Source organism: Hippoglossus hippoglossus, chromosome 14 (assembly GCF_009819705.1).
Source record: "Hippoglossus hippoglossus isolate fHipHip1 chromosome 14, fHipHip1.pri, whole genome shotgun sequence".
Lineage (NCBI taxonomy): Eukaryota > Metazoa > Chordata > Actinopteri > Pleuronectiformes > Pleuronectidae > Hippoglossus > Hippoglossus hippoglossus.
The window spans coordinates 20,815,369-20,837,745 of record NC_047164.1 but is presented as its reverse complement, the minus strand read 5'-3'; the positions used below and the strand labels follow the sequence as shown (position 1 = coordinate 20,837,745).

Genomic DNA, 22,377 nt, shown 5'->3' with positions numbered 1-22,377 from the left:
AACATTTGTGCAGCCTGTGAGACTCGCCTCGCGTTCTGCAGAGTGGAGGAGCGCAGCAGGCGGCCACCCAAGTATGTCAGACATTTTCTTCCATAACAGATAACAGACTCAGGATCTGGGACACCCCGCCCGCCCTGGTACTGGAGCCATAAATTTACTTAAATGGGGGCCTCACCACCTCTTCTGAGAGCCCAAGGCCATGTATAATTTACTGGACTACTTAGCAGTCTGCTTAATGTGACCAGTCCACTATCTCAGGAGCTAAGGCTCTGTACTGTCGGGGTCAAAGGTGAAGCAGGGCCTCCTTGTGTTCTCCTGAGATTCACATCTGTTGGTTAAGGACTTAAGGACAAATCTCTGCTTGTTAAGTTGGACGTGCACTCATAATAGATGTCCTTGTAAATTTTCTCCCGTCGCTGGTACTCTTTGCCACTGTTTTGAGAAAGACTCAAAACAGTGGCACTTGCACACCAGAGTTGAGAGCACTGGTGGACATGTGCGTTTATTGTGTACTAGTGTGCGTTCTGATTGACACCAACCACATGACGGCGTGTAAAAAAGGGCCCTGACCTTGACCCCTGCAGACAGGCACCATGACGAAGCGGTCCTGACATGGTTCACAGGCGGGACAGCGCAGAGCCGAGAGCAGAAGCCTGTCTAGTTTTACGGAAAGCTTGTCAAACTTCAAAGTGCCTGGGATACAGTAAATGAGAACCATCCAAGGTCTGAAGGTACAGAATGTAAACGCTCACGGTAACAACCTGTAAATACTGCACCTCATGGCTAACATTTTCAGCTAATTGGAGGAACACAGATGTAAATGTCAGCTTGTCAACTGAGGTCAGGGTTAAGAAAATAAAGGCATAGGTAATGACTCAAGCCTGTGAGAGTGTTCGTCTTAAGTGGGCAGAACAGTAGATGGGCTGTGCTTTACTTGGCAGTGCATGTCCATCAAAACACATCATTTAATACAAATAGCTCCAGCCTGTCCCTCCTAACGAACACATGGCTAATTCTGCAGCAAGGCATTTTCGGGAACAATGCGCTCTTTAACACTTAATTAGACAAATAGGGGTAGAAGAAGAAAAATATGGAAGTTGAATGATTCCCAATCTCAAACAATTATCTGTGACTATTCAAATGAAACCATCATGGGCTCTTTGGAAGCCAATCAAAAAAATTGAAAACCTGAGCTGGTGGAGAGGAATAAAGACAGATGTCATGAGAAGTCAATTATCATTTAAGTAAGTGGAAAATGTGGTTCAGTCCCTTTGAAACACAATACAGGTTTGGAAACCGGAGACAGCTGGTACTGAGTTAAGTTTAAGGTTTCAATGCATAATTTATAACAAGCTAATAAGTGACTACTAGGTTTCTTTTTTTAAGCTTGACTGAGTGATGTCCTTACGGCAACGACTGATTAGACGGCTTTGATTTTAATCACCATCAACCATTTTCTTCCATTCCTGCCTCCAGCTGATCCATTTGCTCTGATTTTAGGTGGACATCTGCGTCTAAATCAAATGTATTACTGATACCCGGGGTAAAAAAATCACATGGTCATCACACAAAGTCTCTTGTCTTGTGAGGAACTTTGGATGTTGACCACGATATTTTGTTCCACTCTGTGTCTTGGTTGGGCCTTCATTACCTCTGTTATGTCTGTTAAAATGTGCTGCAGCGTATGAGTAACGGAGGAGAATGGGTGTGTCGGTGAGTACCGCAGCCAAGCAAACCTCTGGGCAGTCATAACATTTTTTCTTGAAACATTTTCTTACTTATACCGATGACATGTTCTTTAATGCGAGCAATTAGTCACGACGTGTATAGCCACTGTGAGTGTATGTGCCATTGAAGGGCGCTGGGAACACAGAACTGCTGTAAAACCTTTTCCTAAAGTTGTTTGAAAAAGCTGGAACTCATTAAGTATCATTACAGAATAACGCTAAATACTTCCATCACATGAGCTACCTGTGTCTGTTGTTGGCATTCTTGGTGCACTGTGCAAGATTTTTTTAAATATTCTTAATAAATAGTACTCTGTTCACTTTCTGACATATCCTTCCTCTTGTACTAATGACTGACACAGTCCTATTGGTCATTGGGTCGGCCACCACTTCAGTCCACACCAGATTATCTCCACTGTTATTAGACAGAATGCGTTGACATTAGGGACATGTGAGGCACACCTAGTTTAAACTAATGCAGTCTAATACAAGAGTCCAGCAAAAGATCATGTCCTATGTTAATGATCATGCAGTTGGATCAAGACCTCTACAAAAGTTCCACCAATAACTCAACATGAAGGGAGGAATTAACGTGGGACTCTTGCATCAGACTGCATTGGTCTCAGCTAGTCGTTCTTGATAAACTGCCATTGTGTATCTATCATTCATGGTCCCCAGTGGATAGATCATAATGATTGGTGCTCTTGCTTTTCCTCTAGAGCCACCATGATGCTGACTATTGGGGTTAAAAGTGGAGTGTCTTAAAAACTATTGGGTGGTGAGCTTCATAATTTGGTATGCACATTCTTGTTTCCCTAAGGAGGTACTGTTACTGTATGACTCTGTTGATCCCTTAACTTTGTATCATCTGTTACAACTTTGTATTTGTCCCATACTTCAGCTCATTATCTCCAATTGCAAAACCAAAAATAAGGGTATTAGCATGCAAATGCTAACTCATAAATGCTTAATCTCATAAGTATTTTCAATATTTTAACTTTAAATAATTAAAATGTGAAAATCATCATAATATACATATATAAAATGTGTAATATGAAGAAATCACCAATCACATGTTCTCTGCACAGCTTGAACTTTGTCTATGGCATTTATGACAGAGTGATGAGGAGCACAAACTGAATTCATGATTGACAGCTCGACATAACGTACTGACGAGGAAAAATACAATGTGTGACACACAGTGATAGTTTCCCTCCACCGGTAGCCGAAACTATCCACCTTCAGTAAATATTCAGATTTAACTGGGGCTGCATTACTCTGCGAACAACTTGACTGGACCCTGTGAATGCTGCTACGAGGCCTGTGTCTTAATCATCATGCAGAAAGGTCGACATGCCGAGCCAGAAATAGCCCTCACTTCTCCAAAAGTTTAGCCTGCTCTCTTCCTTTCCACTGCTGATGTCAAACCTGGCATATTTCAGGCCGACTCAGGAATTCGGCAAGCCAGACCTTTCCACTGTCCAATCCCCGATAGGCTTCAGAACACGCACTGTATCCTGATTCTGCTACGGAGCTATTATTTCAGGCCAAATCAAACAACGGCAGATAAGAAGAGGCTGTTTAATGTGATTTAGGAAAAATCATTATGAAACTACAATGCACTCTAGAGGAAGCTATGTTGCTTTAACAGGGCAGGACGTACTGACTGTCTGGAAAAAAATAACGCTGGTATGATGAGTAAATACAAATTAAAATGATTATAAAAACAATTGTTTTATCCCAAAATATTAATATACAAATTTAATCCACCATAGCATGAGATTAGCACAAAAACAAATGATAGTTTAGCTGTATACCTATTCATGCTGGAGTTGATGAGACAAATGGCACCACTCTATCCTTACAGCTTGGAATAAAAATTGGTCAAGAAAGTAAAACCAAAAATGCCTTCCAGCATTTATACAGCTCAGTAGTAAACATGAAATACTGTATCCTGTTTGTGTAATTTGCACAAAAAGCTAATACATAACAGCAGACGTTTACCACACCTACAACCATTGACATAGACATACATAGAAACATCTTTACACAGAGATGGTGACTGAAAGGCTAAATCCACTGTTATGTCACACAATCAGCAGCTAATTGGTGTAATATTTGTTGCTGCATATGTTCCATTATAATATTCTGGATCAGATTAAGGCTTGAACATGTATGGATGGATTTGACTTATTTTCTCTAACTTAATATTAGCTACACCTTAGAGCTGCCACACCAGTAAGAGGATGAAGTGGTGCTCACAAGCGCTGGGTGTCTGCTCCTCAGCACACTTCCTGATGGTCAGTCAGAAATATTTGGCTTCTAAGGAGGCCTCTTAAGGTCTGAGCTAATTTTGCCATTTTCATTCGAAAGCTCAACTGAGTAGACGCATAATTAAGCAAAAGATAATTTTTTTCAGAAGTGCGAATCAAGAAAAGCTTCTCTATTGTAGTCACAGACTAAACATATAGAAGTGAAATTAGCATAATGGGTAAGATGATTCACACAATCTTAGTTTGGGCTTGTTTAATCAAAGTTGGTGATTGATAGCAGGACTACTTTACACACTTTTCGTGGAGTGTGTGTGTTCACAGATGTACATGAGAAAATGTACAACATCACTTCTCATGAACACTGTCTGTGATGAACAGTGCACTGACCTAACTTAAAATAGACACATTAGTTTAAGTTAGGTAAATAGGACCCATTCATACCATATAGTATAAATATGTGAGATCCTGCCAAGGTATTCATTCCACTATATTGTATTAGCTGTAAATCATTACTGGGCTGTACTGTTCCATAGTCATTCTTTTAGGTTTCAGAGGATTTAAAGGACTTAATTCAAAAATAGAAAGCTATCATATTCTAGTAACTTCCTTGAAAAAATGAAATGCAAACAGGTGGTTGGTTAGAAAATGGTTTATGTGACAGGAGACGGAATTTTAAAGCATTATAATTCTTGAGGGGTAAGGAGAAAATGGTGTAAGGAAAACCCAATGTACCTTTGTACAAAATCGCATGATCAGGGAATAATTCTGGATTTATTTTTGCAAATATAGTGTATTCATAAGACTCTTGTCTATTTTGATATATATTCAATGTATATAACTTTTAGATTATATCCTTTTATCTGTTATGGACAAGACTGTAGCTGTCAAATGTCATAACACTTTGTGTACATCATGTAACACATGGGGACGACAGAGGTTTCTCTAACATTTCACGCAATATGGGATCTTTGGCAAAGTTCACATCCACCAGCTGCTGTGTTGAATCTGCCTGGCCCGGCGCCCTGCCACACCTTGCCCCCCCCCGTGTACGTAGCCATGCTTCCAGGCACTGCAGTGGGATTAGGGCCCTGTGAACCTCTGCCAGGCCCTCAGTGGATGTGGAGCGGCAAATGGGAGCATGCTGAATGCATTTGCTTTGATCTCAGTGGACTGCAGTTTAAAAAGAATTGGTTTCTGGGACCATCTCTGTCTTCTTCTCGGTAATTCACCATTTCTCTGCGGTTTCTCATCCTTGAGCAAGTTTAATAAAATAAAATAAAACATACTGCCCATTTTTCATCGGAGCTTGACTGTATATATTATGACATGTTATGATTTGTTTCTGCGACAAAACTGTTTGGAAATGTTGAAGAGATATCAGCAGCTTGACAGATGAGCATCAAATGCCCACTGAACAAAATGGCCATATATTTGTAGCGTTACACACACACGCTCTGCTGTTCCTCAGTTTTTCCACCCGTTCTATATAAAATGATTCTTCACTGCTCCCATGGTGCGGACTTGGCACTTGGAAAAAACTCTCCCTGCTCACTGGATCTATGCTGAATTAATTCTATATGGAGGGAAGGAACCGTTTCCAAATCTGCTCTGGAAACAGTTCCCTCAGCCATATCCCTCATCACATCATCCGTGTTTGGATGCGTGAAAGAAAGAGAGAGGTGGCAGGGAGGGATAGAGGAAGTAGATTAGCTTCTCTTACACAGTCTACGTCCGATAATTACCTGCAGCTGCCATGCAGCATATTTCATAAGCTGTGTCTCACCGCTGGAAATTGTATCTGAATTTAGGCTTTTTCAAACTGGGAAAGAGGACTGGAACTGATATGGGGAGGAAATGGTATAACAGTATCAGAGAAAGAAATCTGTGCATATCCTTCAAATTACAGGACATTGTGAAACAGTAACCTCCTCATCCTCACTGGAGACTTTAAGTTGGAATGAAATATAATGAGTTAAGGGGCAAGTTTAAAAACTATGACTCTGCTGAAAATATCAAACTTTTTGATATACACTTAAACATCAGTTTTCCAAAGAATTTATTCCACCTATAGTGGTAACGTCACTCTCACATGCAACGCATTCCGAGTGGCAGGTACAAAAACTGAAGAGTGACAGACAGCTGCATTGCATGCCACTTGCAGGTACGTGCACAACTGCAGCTGAAACTATGAGGTCTAATGGTCTGCGTGGACTGTAACAACTTTATGGATGATAACACGATTGCACTTGTGAGCATGTGACTAATAGCGCCGCAAATCATGCTGCAACAAGCTATGCAATGCAGCAACGGAGCAAAAACACCTAGTTAAAAATCTCTTAAGTTATTCTGAGAAGGGTAGAATTTTTGGTGGGTTCCTTATGAAACTGACAGGCCACCACAGTCAAAAAAGAAATTAATGAGAAACACTGTTTAAAGTATAGCATGTCTTGCTCTTCTGAGTAGATGAAGCAGCCAATTAGCTTAGCTTAGCAGAAAGAAAGAGCAGGGAATCTGTTTAACTCGCTCTGTCACAAGGAAACAGCCACCTACTGGCAGCTTGAAGCTCCCGAAGACACGTCAAAATATCCTATGTTTGTTTATTCTCTCTGTTCACCACTGATTTATCACTAAGTCTCTGTATTAAAGTTCCAGTCTGATGAGACAGGCAGTGTTTTGACATGCGAGTTGGCACAGCACAGTTTTGGTTCCAGTCCCTGTGGTCTCATTGTCACACAGGAGTGTGGTTGTGGCGAGCCACTGTGGAGCAGTTACACTTCCACCTCCACTTCTTAAAAAACTTCCATGCACATGTATGCACATGTACACACATATACACAGCCACATAGCTTAAGGGTTAGCAGGCCCATGCTTTCATCTCATCTATCTTTGGGCCCTTCCACTTCCCATTAAGGAGGAAGGGGCGATGGAGGGCTGATTTGAGAGCTCAGGCTTTTCATGGCTTCTCTCCTTTCAAAACAAAAGATTATTCAATTAATGTGTGTAATACAAATGTTCCCCTTTGCTGACCTTGGGAGAGGAGTGGAGATCAAAGAGAGCTCTCTATTTTATAAGACAGTGGAGCTGAGACCTGACGCAGACCCACTCCCAGGATTTAGTGAAGGGTAACTTACAGGCCATAAGACTGTAGAAGGAGCGAGGCAGGGATCTGAGCATTCCACCTCACCACCTCACCACACGACAAAGTGGCTGCTTTTTATTTAAATGTCGAGGTACTGACGATGTGCAGAGGTGTTATCAAAACAACTGGTAAATGGTCTGTACTTCTATAGAGCTTTTCTAGTCTTGATGACCACTCAAAGTACTTTATAGTAAAGCTTTGCCATTCACCCATTCACACACATTCATACACTGGATCAATGTAAATGGTTTTGGTAAATGGTTTTGTATTTATATAGCGCTTTTCTAGTCTTGATGACCACTCAAAGCTCTTTACAGTACAGTTTTACATTCACACACACATTCATACAGTGCATATATTAGCAGCACTTTGTTGTTCTATGAGGGGCAATTCAGGGTTCAGCATCTTGCCCAAGGACACTTCGGCATGCAGATGGGGAAGACTGGGGATCGAACTACTGAGGACTACTGAGGGCAGCACTTTCTCTATCATATATCACTTACACAATGTTGGCATACCCATCAGGGGCAATTTTGTGTTCAAGATCTTGCCCCAGGACACTTCAGCACACAGTATAAGGGAGACTGGGATTGGACCTCTGACGTTCTGCTTCGTGGACCAACCGCTCTACCTTCTTAGCCTAGCCCGGCCTCCAGACAACCGCGCAAAAACAACAGGTCTTATTAAAAAAAACACTTTTGATAATAATCTATACGAACAATCTGAGAGAGATTGCAGTATAATATTCTACAATATAACATAAATCCTACCATGTGCTGCAAATACAGACACATGGTTTTTATAGAACATCTCACAGGCTTCCATGACTTGTGATGAAATACTCGTGGTGTAAAGTATCTCGGATTCTTACCATCGCACCAGCAGGCCATGTTCCAGGAAGTTCTTCAGGTTGGGTAGTGTCTGCTGCAGGTCCGGGGTGGTCAAGCCATGTTGATATCTCAGCTGCAAGAAAAGGGAACACATAGTGCCTCATTAACATCAAACAACCTACAACATAGGACTGACCACCGCATATCGTGTGGTGGCCCAGCACCACTGCATATCACTAAGACACGTGTGCACATTCTCCATGTTTGGATGTAGTTTAGAGAAGACAGATATATACCTACAGGAGAGCTCTGAAGTCTACATACTTTCGGCATGACACATTTCTACTCTCCCCATTAGACTATCATTCATCTGGACACAAAATTGGCATCTCTCCCTGATATCAGGCTTGTGCGCTAATATGTAAGGTGTGTGGAAAGACAGGGGATGAGATGCGGGTGGCAAGAAAAACCTAACTCGCTGTTAGAACACATGGACGAAATGGGGCAAAGAGAGCACATTAGAAACGCCATTATTTTCTCCCATGATTTTCTCCCATGATTTTCTCCCCCCGTCTTCACTAGACCCACTTCTAATTTTGGCCTTCAGTTTTCCCTCGCTTGTACCACAGTGCTTTATTTCATGAGGACAGGATCAAATCCCCTTTTTTTTTTTTTTTTAAATAGGGCAAGTCCACCTTGGACCCTGAGCTCAGATGCCAGAAATATCTCATCCAACAGTTGAGCAATGTCACAGCAAGCCAGCTCTTGTCCTGGAGAGTTTATTTAAGCTATATTACTGAACAGCAGAGGAGCATCATGCCGCACGTCCAGTGTACAGCTCCAAGGCCCCTCTGTCAAGCATGCTGCCTGCACCAGCTAACATCTGCTTTGTTTCCACTTGGGTGCCACGACAATCCCTCTACTTCACACACACACACACACACACACACACACACACACACACACACACACACACACACACACACACACACACACACACACACACACACACACACACACACACACACACACACACACGTTCTCACATTCACATGTAACCCCATAATGAATGAGTGAGTGGCATTATAATAAATGATTTACATAGAAATAAATGTTTTATCCTAGAAGGACATAGGTCACATTTTTTTGCTATTAGTCAGAATTTTATTTCAGTTTGGTTTCACGGTTTAGAAGAAGAGCAGTTGCTATCAGGGTATCTGCCGCCCTACTACCACATCCATACCAGTTTACTTGTGGCAAATACTGTAATATTCAGTCAGGGCACTACTGAGTGCATAGTGGCTCTTGTAAAGATTGATTAATGGCTAGAGGAGTGGCGTAAAAGCTTTAACAAGAAAGGTCATGCTGAAAGAGTACACGCAGGCCACATGTGCATGTGTGTCAAATTTCTACTCAACATAACATGGCTAAATCCCGCTCTGAACGGCTGCCAGAATCATGTGAAAACTGTTTAGTACGAACGATACGGTATGTGTAGGACATGTACCAATGTGTTCACGTGTCTGCATCAGTGCCCCAGTGTGTCGAGTGTGATGTGGTCTCAAATGGTCCGTGTCTGTCAGGCGAGCGAAAGAAACGACAGTTCTGACAATATCAGAGGAGGGTTTTATCAAAAGCAGCCACGACCGAGGGAGTCGGACAAGGGGAGGGTGTTGCCTTGAAACCCAGCTGGTGACGGACTGGTCCAAAACCTACGGGAACAACACTGAGATCCATTCATGGCTCTGAGTTTAACCTCAGGGTCTGACCAAATGACGGCACTGCGCTGTCCACAGGGCCGGCTGAACGGAATTGGGTTTGAAACAGTAGGCCAAGATCAATAACGCCACCAGTTTAAAAACAGAAGGAGCATAGCAACATCGGGCAGGGAGGCTTGCTTGTTCTGTGGCCAGATGCTAAAAAAAGGAAAAGCCCAATCTCATGGAAATCTCAAAGTTACGGTCTAGAAAATATGAGGTAGAAATCAGATATGAGAAAAGAATATGTGATATGAGAAAAGAGTAAATATTATGGCTTCAGTGAATGCAAACAGCATTTGTCGACGATATGTCATGCTTTCTTTGATAGTGAGAGGGTGTAACAAAATGCTTTAAATCCCATTGCTTGGCCTGAGCTCTGTGGTGTGTGTGTGTAATAATCACACTGTGGGTCTGACAGGAGCCCTAAGTCAAATTACATGCCTGTATGTCTGAGTGTGGGGGAGAGAGAAAGAGCATGAGCGTGCATTTGTATGTGTAGCTGCTATTGTTTTCCTAACATGTGGAGATCTTGCCAAGTGTGCAGCATAAAGAAACCAGATATGGGTGAAGACAAGAGCGTGATGGGTGACATCACTGGCGAGGGTACTTCATTACTATCAAGCTCGTTGTGGGGGATTAAATTATAGGAGGATGTTACTGGAAGCACATGTGTACATTCTCTATGTCTCTGTTAGGAATGTGCATGTCCTTTTTCATGATGTATGCCTCCGATAAAACCAACCCAGGAGACACTGGATGCATGTTCTTTTGTCAAATGTCTGCCAGTGGGCACCAGCAACACTTGAGCTAAGTGTCTGGCTGGCAGCGTAGCAGAGCCACCAGCACCAGGCAGCTGCTGCTTCACACTGTCTTTGTAATGAGGTGTGTTAAACACATTCAGACAGGTTAGAAGACGGAATACTGCAACCCTACAGCTGACCCAGCGCTCAGCCAGCCAGACTCTATCAATATTCATAAACCGCTTTGGCCCTCCCTGGTGGAAACTGCATTAGGTTTCTCCTCAGATTGCACTGTATGCGTGTGTATGTGTGTTCCTTATGAACTTGGTCCTGGGAAGGCATATATCCTGGACGCTGGCTGTCGAGTACGCAAACATCAGCCCCCCTCTCATCTTCTCTGCTTCGCCAGAGACATACAGTAAAACATTAGTGTAGACTGTGTCATATGGAGGAGAAGAAAACAGAGAATTTTGGAAATCTTGGAAACTAAGGAGGCAGCTTAATAGCATGAAGCTGTGTGTCATTTTCAATTGTCGCACCACGAAAGCTCTGACTGTAGTATGGAAACAAACAGCTGAGAGGGAAGGTTTAGATTCTGGTCTATAAACCTAAACTGTTCCTGCGAGTGTGCTGTAACTGATGTGAAGCAATGTGTTGTAACTGACACGAGGTAAAAAAAAAACCATGACAGATTGATCTCTGCAGCAAACAACAGGAATGAAAGTTTATGCACAATTTCCGAGTCCAAAAGCCAATAAAATGAGTGTCTTGGACAATTTCTGTACAAGTTCACCAATCTCCTGAGTGTTTCTATGTCAACAACTCCAGACCAGATCAGACAAATTGCTCTGAATCAGTCCACTTGAGACAGCTTGTCATTTCCAGTTTCCCTTTCATACATCCCTCTGATGAATGCTGGTGGAGTTATTTGCGTGCATGTGTGCGTATGTGTGTGTATGTGTATGGGCTTTTCACGCTGGCCACGGGGTTCTTTGTAATGGGGCTAACCAGATCGTGGTGAGAAATTCTCAGGGCCCATTGAGAACGTCTGAAAGGTGAGAGGACCTATGTGCGAAGGGGGTGGAAGGGGGCACCCACTGGGGCTCATTCACACGATGACATATTGAAACAGATCCGGCCAGGTCTCCTCGTCACTGTTGACACCTTTGTGTCTGGACACTCCCTTCCCCGTTTACACTTATTTTTTTAACAAACTCATTGGAGACTCTGCAGCATTTGTAACCAGTTGTCATGACCAAAGTGTTTGGTACGAGTGTGTGTGAGAGTTAAGTGGAGAAGCACAACTGAGCACATGTGATGATTTTGGGGACTCATCCTTATCCATTATAAAGTAATATTAACAACCCTAGGAATGCAGCAGTGTGTACAGCCCCAGCCTGCCAATCCACTGGAGCCACGACCACACAGACACACTCTCAAACGTTGGCGGGAAGCAGACAGTTTACGGTACATTCCACCCATCGTTTGGCAAAACCGGCCTGTTTGCCCTGAGCTCTGTACAGCGGCTAAACAAACAGCCCAGATTATGCCACATATTACCGTTTCCTTGAATTTGTCAGTACCAATCACCTTCAGATCAGACCTCGAATGTGGGCGGGCTGCAGAGAATTTTGAAGGTGATTGCTGATGATGTGGTGTAGGAGGGCGACCGAGGTTACAAAGTACACCTTCCCCCCCCTCCACATCTTCCATGAGGTCACCGGAGAAGCCGCTCGTCAGAGCAGACATCACTACGGTTCAACTGGTGCACATTATTAGCATCAATTGACAAGAGGTTTTCCATCGTCAGGGGAGACGGGGAGGAAATCTGGGATGGAGGGTAGTTTCATCAAGAGAGTTGCATTTCATGTGTCAAGAGGTTAAAAGCCAAATCCAACGGCATCATGCCCAATTACTGTGATTAATATTTAGCATGCTTTTGTCCACAGGGGTAAAAATAGAATTTATTTTACATAGTACATAGGTTTTACATGCTCCCCAGGGAAGATAATCAAGGAGCTCATTAGGTCCTATGACAGCTAACCAGGTGTTCTTCCATCCACCATCCCTCTGGTCAATCTGTGGACTGGATACTTCAGCCGCGACCGTGAGGTGAACACACACATTAGTTTCCATACATAGAGCTCGTATGTAGAGAAGTGGCGCTATGGGAGATAACCTGCCCCTGACAATATTTCAGGGCTGTGTCTCCTCTGGTTAACATGAAAAATTCATGAAGAGCTGACCGGTGAGTAAAAAGAATAACACAAGATGAAAAACAAATATTATAAGCGCTGAACGATACTGTGGCACAGCAAGATATCCTGCAACAAATTAGAAACATGTGTGGACTAATTTGTTACGGTGTAATGAAACACTTCCTGTCACCTCAACCTTTATTTCTACTTATCCTGCCAGGAAATACAATAAAGTGCACATTCTGTGCTGTTAATTATTAAGCCAAAGCTAACAGTGCTTCAGTGACCTGTATGCCAAACAAGTGGTCACTTCTTTTTCAAACAGTTACTGAAGTAAAAAGAAAAGTGTCACTTACTTACTCTTGAAATCTGGAAATGTATTCTATTTTGTCCAATGAAATAGAGAAAACTGGGTTAATAGTCTAAAGCTGTTTTCAGACATGAACTCCAGAGAATGTCCGCAGGGTTGGGTCTGGACATTCTTTGGAGTTTGCCTTTCACACATGAACAACGCAGTAGGTGATTCTCCGCTGAGACGAAAAAACTAAGAAATCACCGAAGCATTTAGGTTAGAGGCAGGGTGTAACGAATGAATGCTGCTGTTGAGATCACGTTTTTGTTTATTGCATATCAACTCTGGCGTCGGCCTTCATCACCAAAAGCTCTCTTTTCATCATTGTTGGCATCTTGTACATTTATGAAACCACTTTTTCACCCTGAGATATTCGTTTTATTCGTCACGTGTTAGAATCGTCATCAACACGCTCACTCGCTTGTGGTGAATCAAGCTGTTCAGACATGCATGTTCTCACATCGGCTCATTCGGTCATTCTCAGGAGTTTTTACTAGGGGGCTGGCAGGAGAAATTCTGGAGAATGACCAGAGCCTCTCACATTTGCGTTCTCACATAATGCTCACCAGATAATGTCGGGAGATCATCCGGAGTTCACTGCATGTATGAAAGCAGCTACATGTGCTGTACTTTTACTTCTTGTGATATTCATGTCTCTGTGTGAGCCATTCCGTAAAATGTTTTAATATATGTAATTTCGAGAAAAACAAGCAATAAAATGGCCAATAACCAACTGCTCCTCGGCTTGTGAGAGCAGCTTTGGGCCATCTATAGTGTCCTCTGGAGTTGTTTGGCTGGAGCATGTAAACCACATGGCCCACACAAGGTGTTTTGTTCATGATTAAGCTCTCAACTCTCGCCAGGACTTTGCCTGCAGATGATTCCTTCACACTTCAATGAGGATGCCAACTTCCTAATGGCAGCAGGTGAAGCTTTACTCCGCTCATTACAAATGTCATTAAATCTGTGTATGCCTGCTTTAATCCTCTCAATACGACTCTCAGTTTCCGAACGGGCAGCTCACACAGTGGCATGTCGATCTAATTATTTTTTGTTTGTGTTTCCAGCTCTGTGAGCCACACATACAGATCAGGATGTTTTAAACAACATCTTTTTTTTGGATCGCCAACAGATTTCTTGTTGGCAGCAATTGGAAGGCTGAGTCCAGCTTAGAGGAAGTAAACATTCACCTCACCCCATTCACCTCAGTGGGCTGACATGGTGCAAAACGTTAGGACACTGTATTTACATACTCAGAGATTCCTGTTAGATCTATTGTTTTGATTTTTCGATAAACAGTTTGACTCGCCCAGTACAATTACAACACTCGCTTTGTCTTTTCTGTCCAAGTTCTAAAGCCAGACCTCATATGTCTCAGTGTTACACAATATATTTACAATACAATATAACAAAATTATAACTGACCATCAATTTGAATGTGGGAAGGAAAAACTAAAATATTTTTGAATTCTCACCTTGCAGTTACCAGGGTCATTGCTCTGTTCCATATCACATGAAATGTGCTTTCCCTCTTGCAGGGATTGTAGCTTTGAACAATGGAACAGAATATAATGAAATAAAAATTGCTAAAGAATTATGATTAAACATGAAGGATGAGAACTTGGATCGATATTGAAACAATTGCCTTGTCACATGGGGTAAGATGATAATTTAATGTTAAGAAACCGCTCAATATGTTCACACCATAAAAATATGATGTATTTTCTGGTCTTTCTTCAGTGTATTTTGACTTCTTAGGATTTTTTTTACAACTTTTTTTGATTTATATAAAACATATTCCCCCTGGACACTGGCTGTTTCTAGCTCACTGGTGGATTTGAAATGGTTGATTATGTTTGCTGCAGTGTGGCGCTTCTATGATTCTGCCCATCTGGCTTATCCCATGCACATAATGAAACTCACTCTGTACAGCCTTCACTCTTCCACTAAATAAATTACACTGGAATGTTGGGCAGGATGCAATCAAAATAGCTTCAGATGGGAATGAAAACATGAGGATAATATACACAATGTTAGCATTTTTACTGTTTATATTTTATGTGTATTTACAGCTATCCTTTGCCCTTATTTGCTGCTTTCTGATTTCACATTTGCAGCTTTGTTTTGGACAATGGTAGGTAAACCCTCACATGAGGTTTAAAACCTCAACAATCATGTGGTAGAGCGTGGAATATGAAATCCAGCTTGATTAATCACTGCTGCCTTTCATGTGTCTCAAAAAATATACAGAGCACGGCTCAAGAGTTGTTTGAGTCTGGCTGGATTGATATGATTCATGCACAGCAGAAATTCACTTCCCTTAAACTAAAAGGCCTTGAATACATGCCACGGTCATCAACCAGTCTTCAAGCCAAACTAGGAATCAGGATTCATAAACACCACAGAAATATCTTCCCACATATTCAGTGTGAAGAATCCCTGCTGTCCCATCCTACACACGTCCAGGGATTTCTAGAAGTTTCTTTCAAATTTAAAGTCGATATTTAACTTGGTTGCATTAGATTTAGACTGTGAATGGGTTGAACTGAAATAATGACAGTTTATTGTAATTGGTAGGGGAGTGTCATAATGGTGAAAGAATCATTTCTCATACACATGGCCTGGCTTTAAACTTTCCTAAGGGCAAACAACAAGAGAGAAGAAGGACCAACTAAGGATCACATTCTTACTTCTTCTTCTGTGACTAGAGTTTATTTTCATAAAAATAAGTTTCCAAAGAAGCATAACTCACAAAAAGCAGCTACATGTAAATGCTCAGAGAAACTTAACAAAAAGAAATGATGCTGTAGAGTGCACTGTGATACAAATTCCCACTGCCAGAAACTTGTATTTTGTACTCATTGGGCAAAAAATCGAATTAAACCAAAGTCAATATCAGATTTGAATTCGATTCTAAATGTTAAAGTTTATTATGATCTCCTGTTAATAGCATAAAATGAGTCAACCTAAGTGGTCAATAAGGAAAACCGATATCAGTATTTAACACATTTTACATTCACACTAATTAAATCAACCATCATAATAATACAACCAGCTGCCAGAGTTTGTTTTTGACGGATTTAAATTCTACACGTAAGAATATTTTTAGATTTTCAGACAAACAACAGCAATCACAGTCGATTCTTGTTCTGACCAGCTCAGTGTTAACAAGGAGGTGCATGAGCAACAGTTCAACTAAGGGCAGGGTTACACTAGAAAAGAAGTGGCCTGTATGAGGTGGTGTTCAGCCACGTCAAAGTTCAAAAGGGCCGTGTCGTAGCTGCACTAACAATGAAAAAAGAAAAAAACCATTGGAGAGATAAGTGTGATCCAAAGTTCTTTTCTCACATCCATACAGCTGGTCAATCACTGTCTGGTTAAAAAATGGTCCAACACCGACTCCCCCAATCCAACATTAGAAAGGATTTGGGGGAAGGGGGAATCCAAAAGTATTAAACCACCCAACATCCACTTCTGAGTTGTATACTGGCCCTTTAACACAAGTGAAATACAGCAAACAGCAATTTAAAGACATGAAACAGGACTGTTTGTGCGTCAAGTGAAAGTCATGGGTTAATAATTCATGACTAATGTCAGCCTTTGTCATCTACAGGTCTGGTGCTTACGGTGGTCTGTAACTGATCTACCACACATTAAGTTTAATATTCACAAACACAAGAATGTGAGCAAGATAATTAGAGCAACAATTAAATGTCTAGTTGAAAGATGTCATTTGGTTTGTATTCCATGGTAGAGTTTGAAAGACTTAGGCCCTATCCCATTTCACCCCTTGGCCCCACCCCATAGCCCTTCCCCTTCGTTTTGCGCGTTCACGTGTAGGGGTAGGCTTTCCCAATACCTGTTGGGAGAGAGTTACCTCGAGAAACCTAGGGGTACCCAGAATGCCTTGCGAATCACCGGCAAGCTTGGAGAGAGACCCACAAATGTAGTACTTTCTACATTAGTAAGGTTTTAAAAATTACGATAATGATTGTAATATCTTAATTTAATATAATTTCAATGTATTATGGTAATTCTTTTCACAACAACCTTTTAAAAAAAAGATCGCTAGCACGCCAGCTGTTGTTTTGAAAACTTGCATTTTAGTCTGGAAGGGCAGAAACTGAGATGTTTGGAAACTACTATGACATTAGCCCTAGCAACCCTTGGCTTAGACTCCTGTGTTACTTTCAGTAACTGCTCCAACCAAATGCTTCCCGCAAACACCAGGACAAATATGTCCAGTGTACTCCAGTGGTCATGAGATATACATTTTCAGGCATGATAGTAAGGATGGGGATTTAACTTGTATTTAGCAGAAACACTTGTGTGGACAGAGATCGTTTTAGTTTGAAAAGGCTGTATTCAGCCTAAAACATATTCATATGGATGTAAAAAGGTAAAGCACTAAACTGAACAGACCTCTGTACATTATTCAGCTAGCAAACGACACCTGCATCTCTGAAGAGATATATATTTGACAAGAAAATAAGAAAAACAATAACTTTTTGATTCTTTAAACTCTCCATTGTGAGTTATAATGTTAAAGAAGTGGAGTAATCTTATTTTTCTTATACAGTGCTCTCAATAAGAGGGCTAAAGCCTTTCACTTTCATAAACATTTACACACCTCAAGATGAGATAGTATGTGGTGGAGAAGTATGTTCAAGATTAAGGTCTTTTACTAAGTTATTGACTTTAGCAGCGACCTTATCACCAAAGCAAACCCAACACTCCATTGTACATGGGAATTGCCTGACTGCATAGTTCATACTTTTATGTCGAAGAAATTCCTTAACAGGTGAAATGTAATATACTTTGTACTTCCTGACTCTGTTGCCATTTCAAAAAGCGTGTAATAAAACATTTTTTAATATTGCACACTCAAAGTTCTTCCACTTCATTTAACATCCTTTAACTCAGCCAACCTTTTCCTTTTCCTCCTCCCTCCTTTCTGTCTCTTCCACACTGTGGTAATGTAATACAGGTGTGGTGTACTCACTGCGCCCGGGTCTGATTCTAAAACAGCCCTAACTCAAACCAGATTCTTCCGTCGCATTACTTGTTGTTACACTTTCCTGAGTATCGTGTTGCCGCCAAGTTCAGTCAACAGATTTACATAATTACGGGAAAGGCTGTGTGAGATGAAGAGGAAATTCAGTTAGAGAGACCACCAGTGACAAGAGACCAATGTTAGTCTCCTCTGACCCCAATCACTGCAGGGTGGGTCGGAGGTGGGTAAATGAGGTCCCTTCATGGTGTGGTTATTCAGTCTGTGTATGTGCTGGTCACTGAGAAGGCCAATGAGTGTAAGCTGTGTGCTACAGTAACATCTATTGGAATAGCCAACGTCCTTGATGTCGCTCTGCTCCTCCGGGCTAATGACCCTTGTCACTGTAACACTGGAGCCGAGCTAAGAAACCCAACACCCACAGAGGCTGACCCTGTTTGTAAAGTCACAACACCAAGGTCAACTTCCTGTTAGCAGTATTGACATGCAGGCCTATCATCAATCCTCCTTGGCAGCTCTCACATGATCTCCTGGATCCTGGATGAGGCGTATCTTGGAGAATATGTTAATTCAGCGCTTTGTAGGTTCAAATCTAAAGCATACGGAGGTTGCTCTTGAGTGAAGCCGCAAATGTTTGTGGTCTAAATGGTGAAAGGTGCCAAACAGTGAAGGGCACAAAAAGTGTGATGGATGACTGGAGGGAAAATGGAGGAGAGCCTTAGTTCAGCACTGGTCTAATGTCTTATATTTTACTATGGAAAGATACTTTAATGGAGGAAAGTGTTCCGAAAAAGAAAAAAAAAACACAGCAGACTTTGCCCTGGTTGTAGGATGTCTTTAAAATAAAAGTGCCAAATATAGTCATTAAAACATGGTATGAATTTCAGACAGAGTCTGATCACACTCATTTTATTATTTTGAATTAAAGTGTTGTGGTATTTTATGAGGGAAATCTTTCTTAATACGTGTGTTGTGTTTCCACATGGCCCCTAAGAAAACAGCAGTGCAGAGGAGAGCATGAATATATGGTTTGTGGGCAGGTGTCTATCCCGGCCTCGTGTTGCCCGCAATTTCTCTCAGACCCGCTTCTTGTGAATGAGCATATTATTTTCTTTTTCTCTTTACGACTGAGATTTTTCTATTAACATTACCACTGGATTGGAAGTCACAGGGAGAGGCGAGGCTGGCTAAATGAGCACATTCTTCCTCATCTGTCTGTATTACCGGCTCTCAGTTGTATTGCTTTCAAAGTGATGGTTGCTGAGAGCTACTTATCCAAATGTCTGCTTATTGTAACTGTCTGTTTTAACAATTTGAATGCATGAATAACCTCCATCAAAAAGTGAAGAATGATAAAAAATGTATGAGGGGCTCGGATGGTCATTTCTTGCTATCTGGTTAATAACATTATAAACCTCTCTCAGCGTACTTCGTAGACACCATTTGTCAAGTATGAATTCAACCTCTATGACAGTGAAATGAGCCTGTCTGGCCAACAGCACAACTGACAGGCCAACTACATGCCCTATCAAAATAGGAGGCAAAGAGACCCAGATTAAAGCTCAGACTTCCAATATTTCACAGAGTTCAAAGGGATTGTCAGGCAGATCCTAAAATATGTAGCATCAAACTGCTACGTGGAGGAATTTCGGTCGGTGAGGATTAAGGTATAAATTGGAGAGCGTGAGGTCTTTCATATACCCACACGGAGAAGGATTTGCTACAAGTATTACATCAATATAAGTGTTTTCATTGACTGTACATACAGATTTGTACGATTTTTGTTTTGGTGAGAGCTGTGTAAATGTTTGTGTGTGAGCCATATAGGGCCATCAGGAGAGGGTTATGACATATTAAGTATTAGCAGGGATCGTAGCCGTAAGCCAACAGATCAACCATTCCTAAACTCTTGCGGAATAGATCTGAGATTGCGGTCAGCTTTCCAAGAGCCACTGGCAAAGACAAAGTCCACATTATGTTTCAGAAACAACTCTTATATGAGAATATTAGAAAAACATTCAACATATGAGGAACATGTTATAAAAGATAAGTACCTTTTCAAATCCATTCTAGACACACTTGGAAGTACATCTGCCCATCCTGCAGTTTGAGAACTTCTGCATGAAAATTATTTTTTGAGAGAAGCATAAAAATTCAAAGGTAGCAGAATGGTACAATAAACAAAAGAAAGTGAAAAAGCCATGGCTTTCTTTTTCATTTGCTCATAGTATCAAATTAAAGCCTGTCACGTTAAGCGAACAGGACAGAATGTCCAGTTTACTTTGGACAGCCTGAAGCATTCCCTGGTCTTCTGGGTTTGTTCAATTATGACCCTGCACAGTGTTAAGGATGTTAAAACGTTTTTGCACTGCCAATGGGCTTCAGTGTTTGGAATCTAAACACTCGTTGAAAATTGGAGAAAGATTTTCTGTTTATAATTGGCAAATTAAAATAAGGGCATGGTTTTTCCAAGAGGACTGGAAAGACACCATCTACTGTATGAATAAATGCTGTACTCATGGCCAAAACCCATCTGAGGTGTTTGCTGCATTATAAGTGTAAAAAGGGGGTGTAATCTGTAGTTAGATTGGCTGACTCAACATCATAATATCTTCAGTTTGAGTGTGGTCCAGAGTTCAAAATCCCTCAACAGTCAAAAGGTAACAGCCCATAATGTAGTTTTGCCCTAACATTGATGTATTTTATTTGTAGTAACCATTCACATTAACTCTCACCCAAAACATGACCCGGGGGGTTTCCAGGACAAACAAACGCATACATGTCTACAAGGAATAATTCTCTAGAAACTTAATTTGATTTGGACTTGAAGTCAGGGACAGAACAATAAACAATAAACAAATAGCTATTGTGTGGTCAAGTTTTTTCCCCATCAAACTTTTGATGGCCAACATTGTGATCTGTTCCATTAATCTCAGCATGGGGGAAGAGTGTGAGGTTGGATGTGAAGTTTCTAATGAGCTGGAAGAGGGTGACCTCTGAATTGAACTCTAGACTTAAGTGAAATAGGGGTCAATCGGGCTCTCTTAGAGGGGCCAATTCATAAAAGCCAACCTGTAAACTGCTGTACTACATCATCTATCGTCGCCACAGTAACTCAATATGTAAGACTGAAAGAATCTATCTGATGCATTAATGAAATATGACTAAATAAAACTAAAGTGAAATAACAAATAGCCAATAACCCAAACAACTGCTTACAGAGAATTTCTCATTAGCTGCATTTATTGATCACAACCCTGACATCTACGAACTACCAATTGCTGTGGACTGTCTGAGGTTGTCAGGAGAAGCCGTGTTCAACAAGGATGGAGGAGAGGAATTACGATGCAGCTGCTGCCAGGTGAACTCCTCTGGCTGCTTGTTTCTCAGAGCCACAGGATGGAGCAAGGCTCTCCACAACAATGTTGTGCTGCTTCACTCCCGACTGTTGTAATGGTTGTGAGGCTTAAGCTCCAAACACATAAAAGCCAAACACATGTGCTGACATAAATAATTACAGCATGTGCATTCGTGTTTATATTTGCAGTTGGATGCATACTTAGGCAGGGTGCAGTTTCTGTGGACAGCATCATAATTGCTGTGAAAAGTACAAGCCAACGACTTGGCTGAGACATGTTTTAAGTAAAAAAAAAAAAAAAAAAGGGTCTGTTTCCATGGGGACAACAACAGTATTGGCAATAACTTGTCCACTAAAACTTTAGAGATGGCTGCTTGGCGTCATCATGTGTAAGTAACAACTTGGGGTGCAACAACAATCAAAACAGTTGAGAAGCAATCAAACTGAATCTAAATAAACTGTTTGATATCAGCTTATTTATGACCAGATTTAACCTTTTATCTGTGACTTTGACAGACTAAGCAATGATTTTCCTGGGAAATTAAAATATTTCATGATGGGACCAAATTTTTAAAGCTGCTTTCTATTCTTAAGTTGATACTGAATAAGTATGTTGAACGTTTATATCTACTTTTGCCCTATATAATAGATCGTCTATATCTAATATTCATCATATAAGCCCATACTGTAGACATCAGTAAATGCAGTGAATTTTATTACTTGTCCCAAAGCCACATGGTGAAAGTAACATTCTTTAAACATATAGCAAATCTGGGAAAATGAAAAGTTATTTGGATTCAAAGTAAACAGCTGACACTAATTATTTTTAAAGGAGAAAGAAAACCCACCTCACTGCCTCCTTTTTTAACTTGAGCTGGTGTTTATTTAACAGCCGCATTCATTAGCCACTTAGCCCCTTTTCTCCAATAACCGTAAAACGATTATGTGTCCTCTGGGGCAACAGGCCTGGGCTCATCACAGACGCTTCA

The 22,377-nt window shown here is 41.2% G+C and overlaps 1 protein-coding gene across 1 annotated transcript in view; it reads right to left on the bottom strand.

Annotated features, from left to right (window-relative positions):
- Positions 1 to 22,377, bottom strand: part of uvrag (UV radiation resistance associated gene) — an 88,065-nt gene that overhangs the window by 2,859 nt on the left and 62,829 nt on the right. Inside the window, exon 14 of the mRNA XM_034606240.1 lies at positions 8,011 to 8,102. Within this exon, the coding sequence (XP_034462131.1) occupies positions 8,011 to 8,102 (92 nt within the window). The remainder of the gene's footprint in view (positions 1 to 8,010; positions 8,103 to 22,377) is intronic.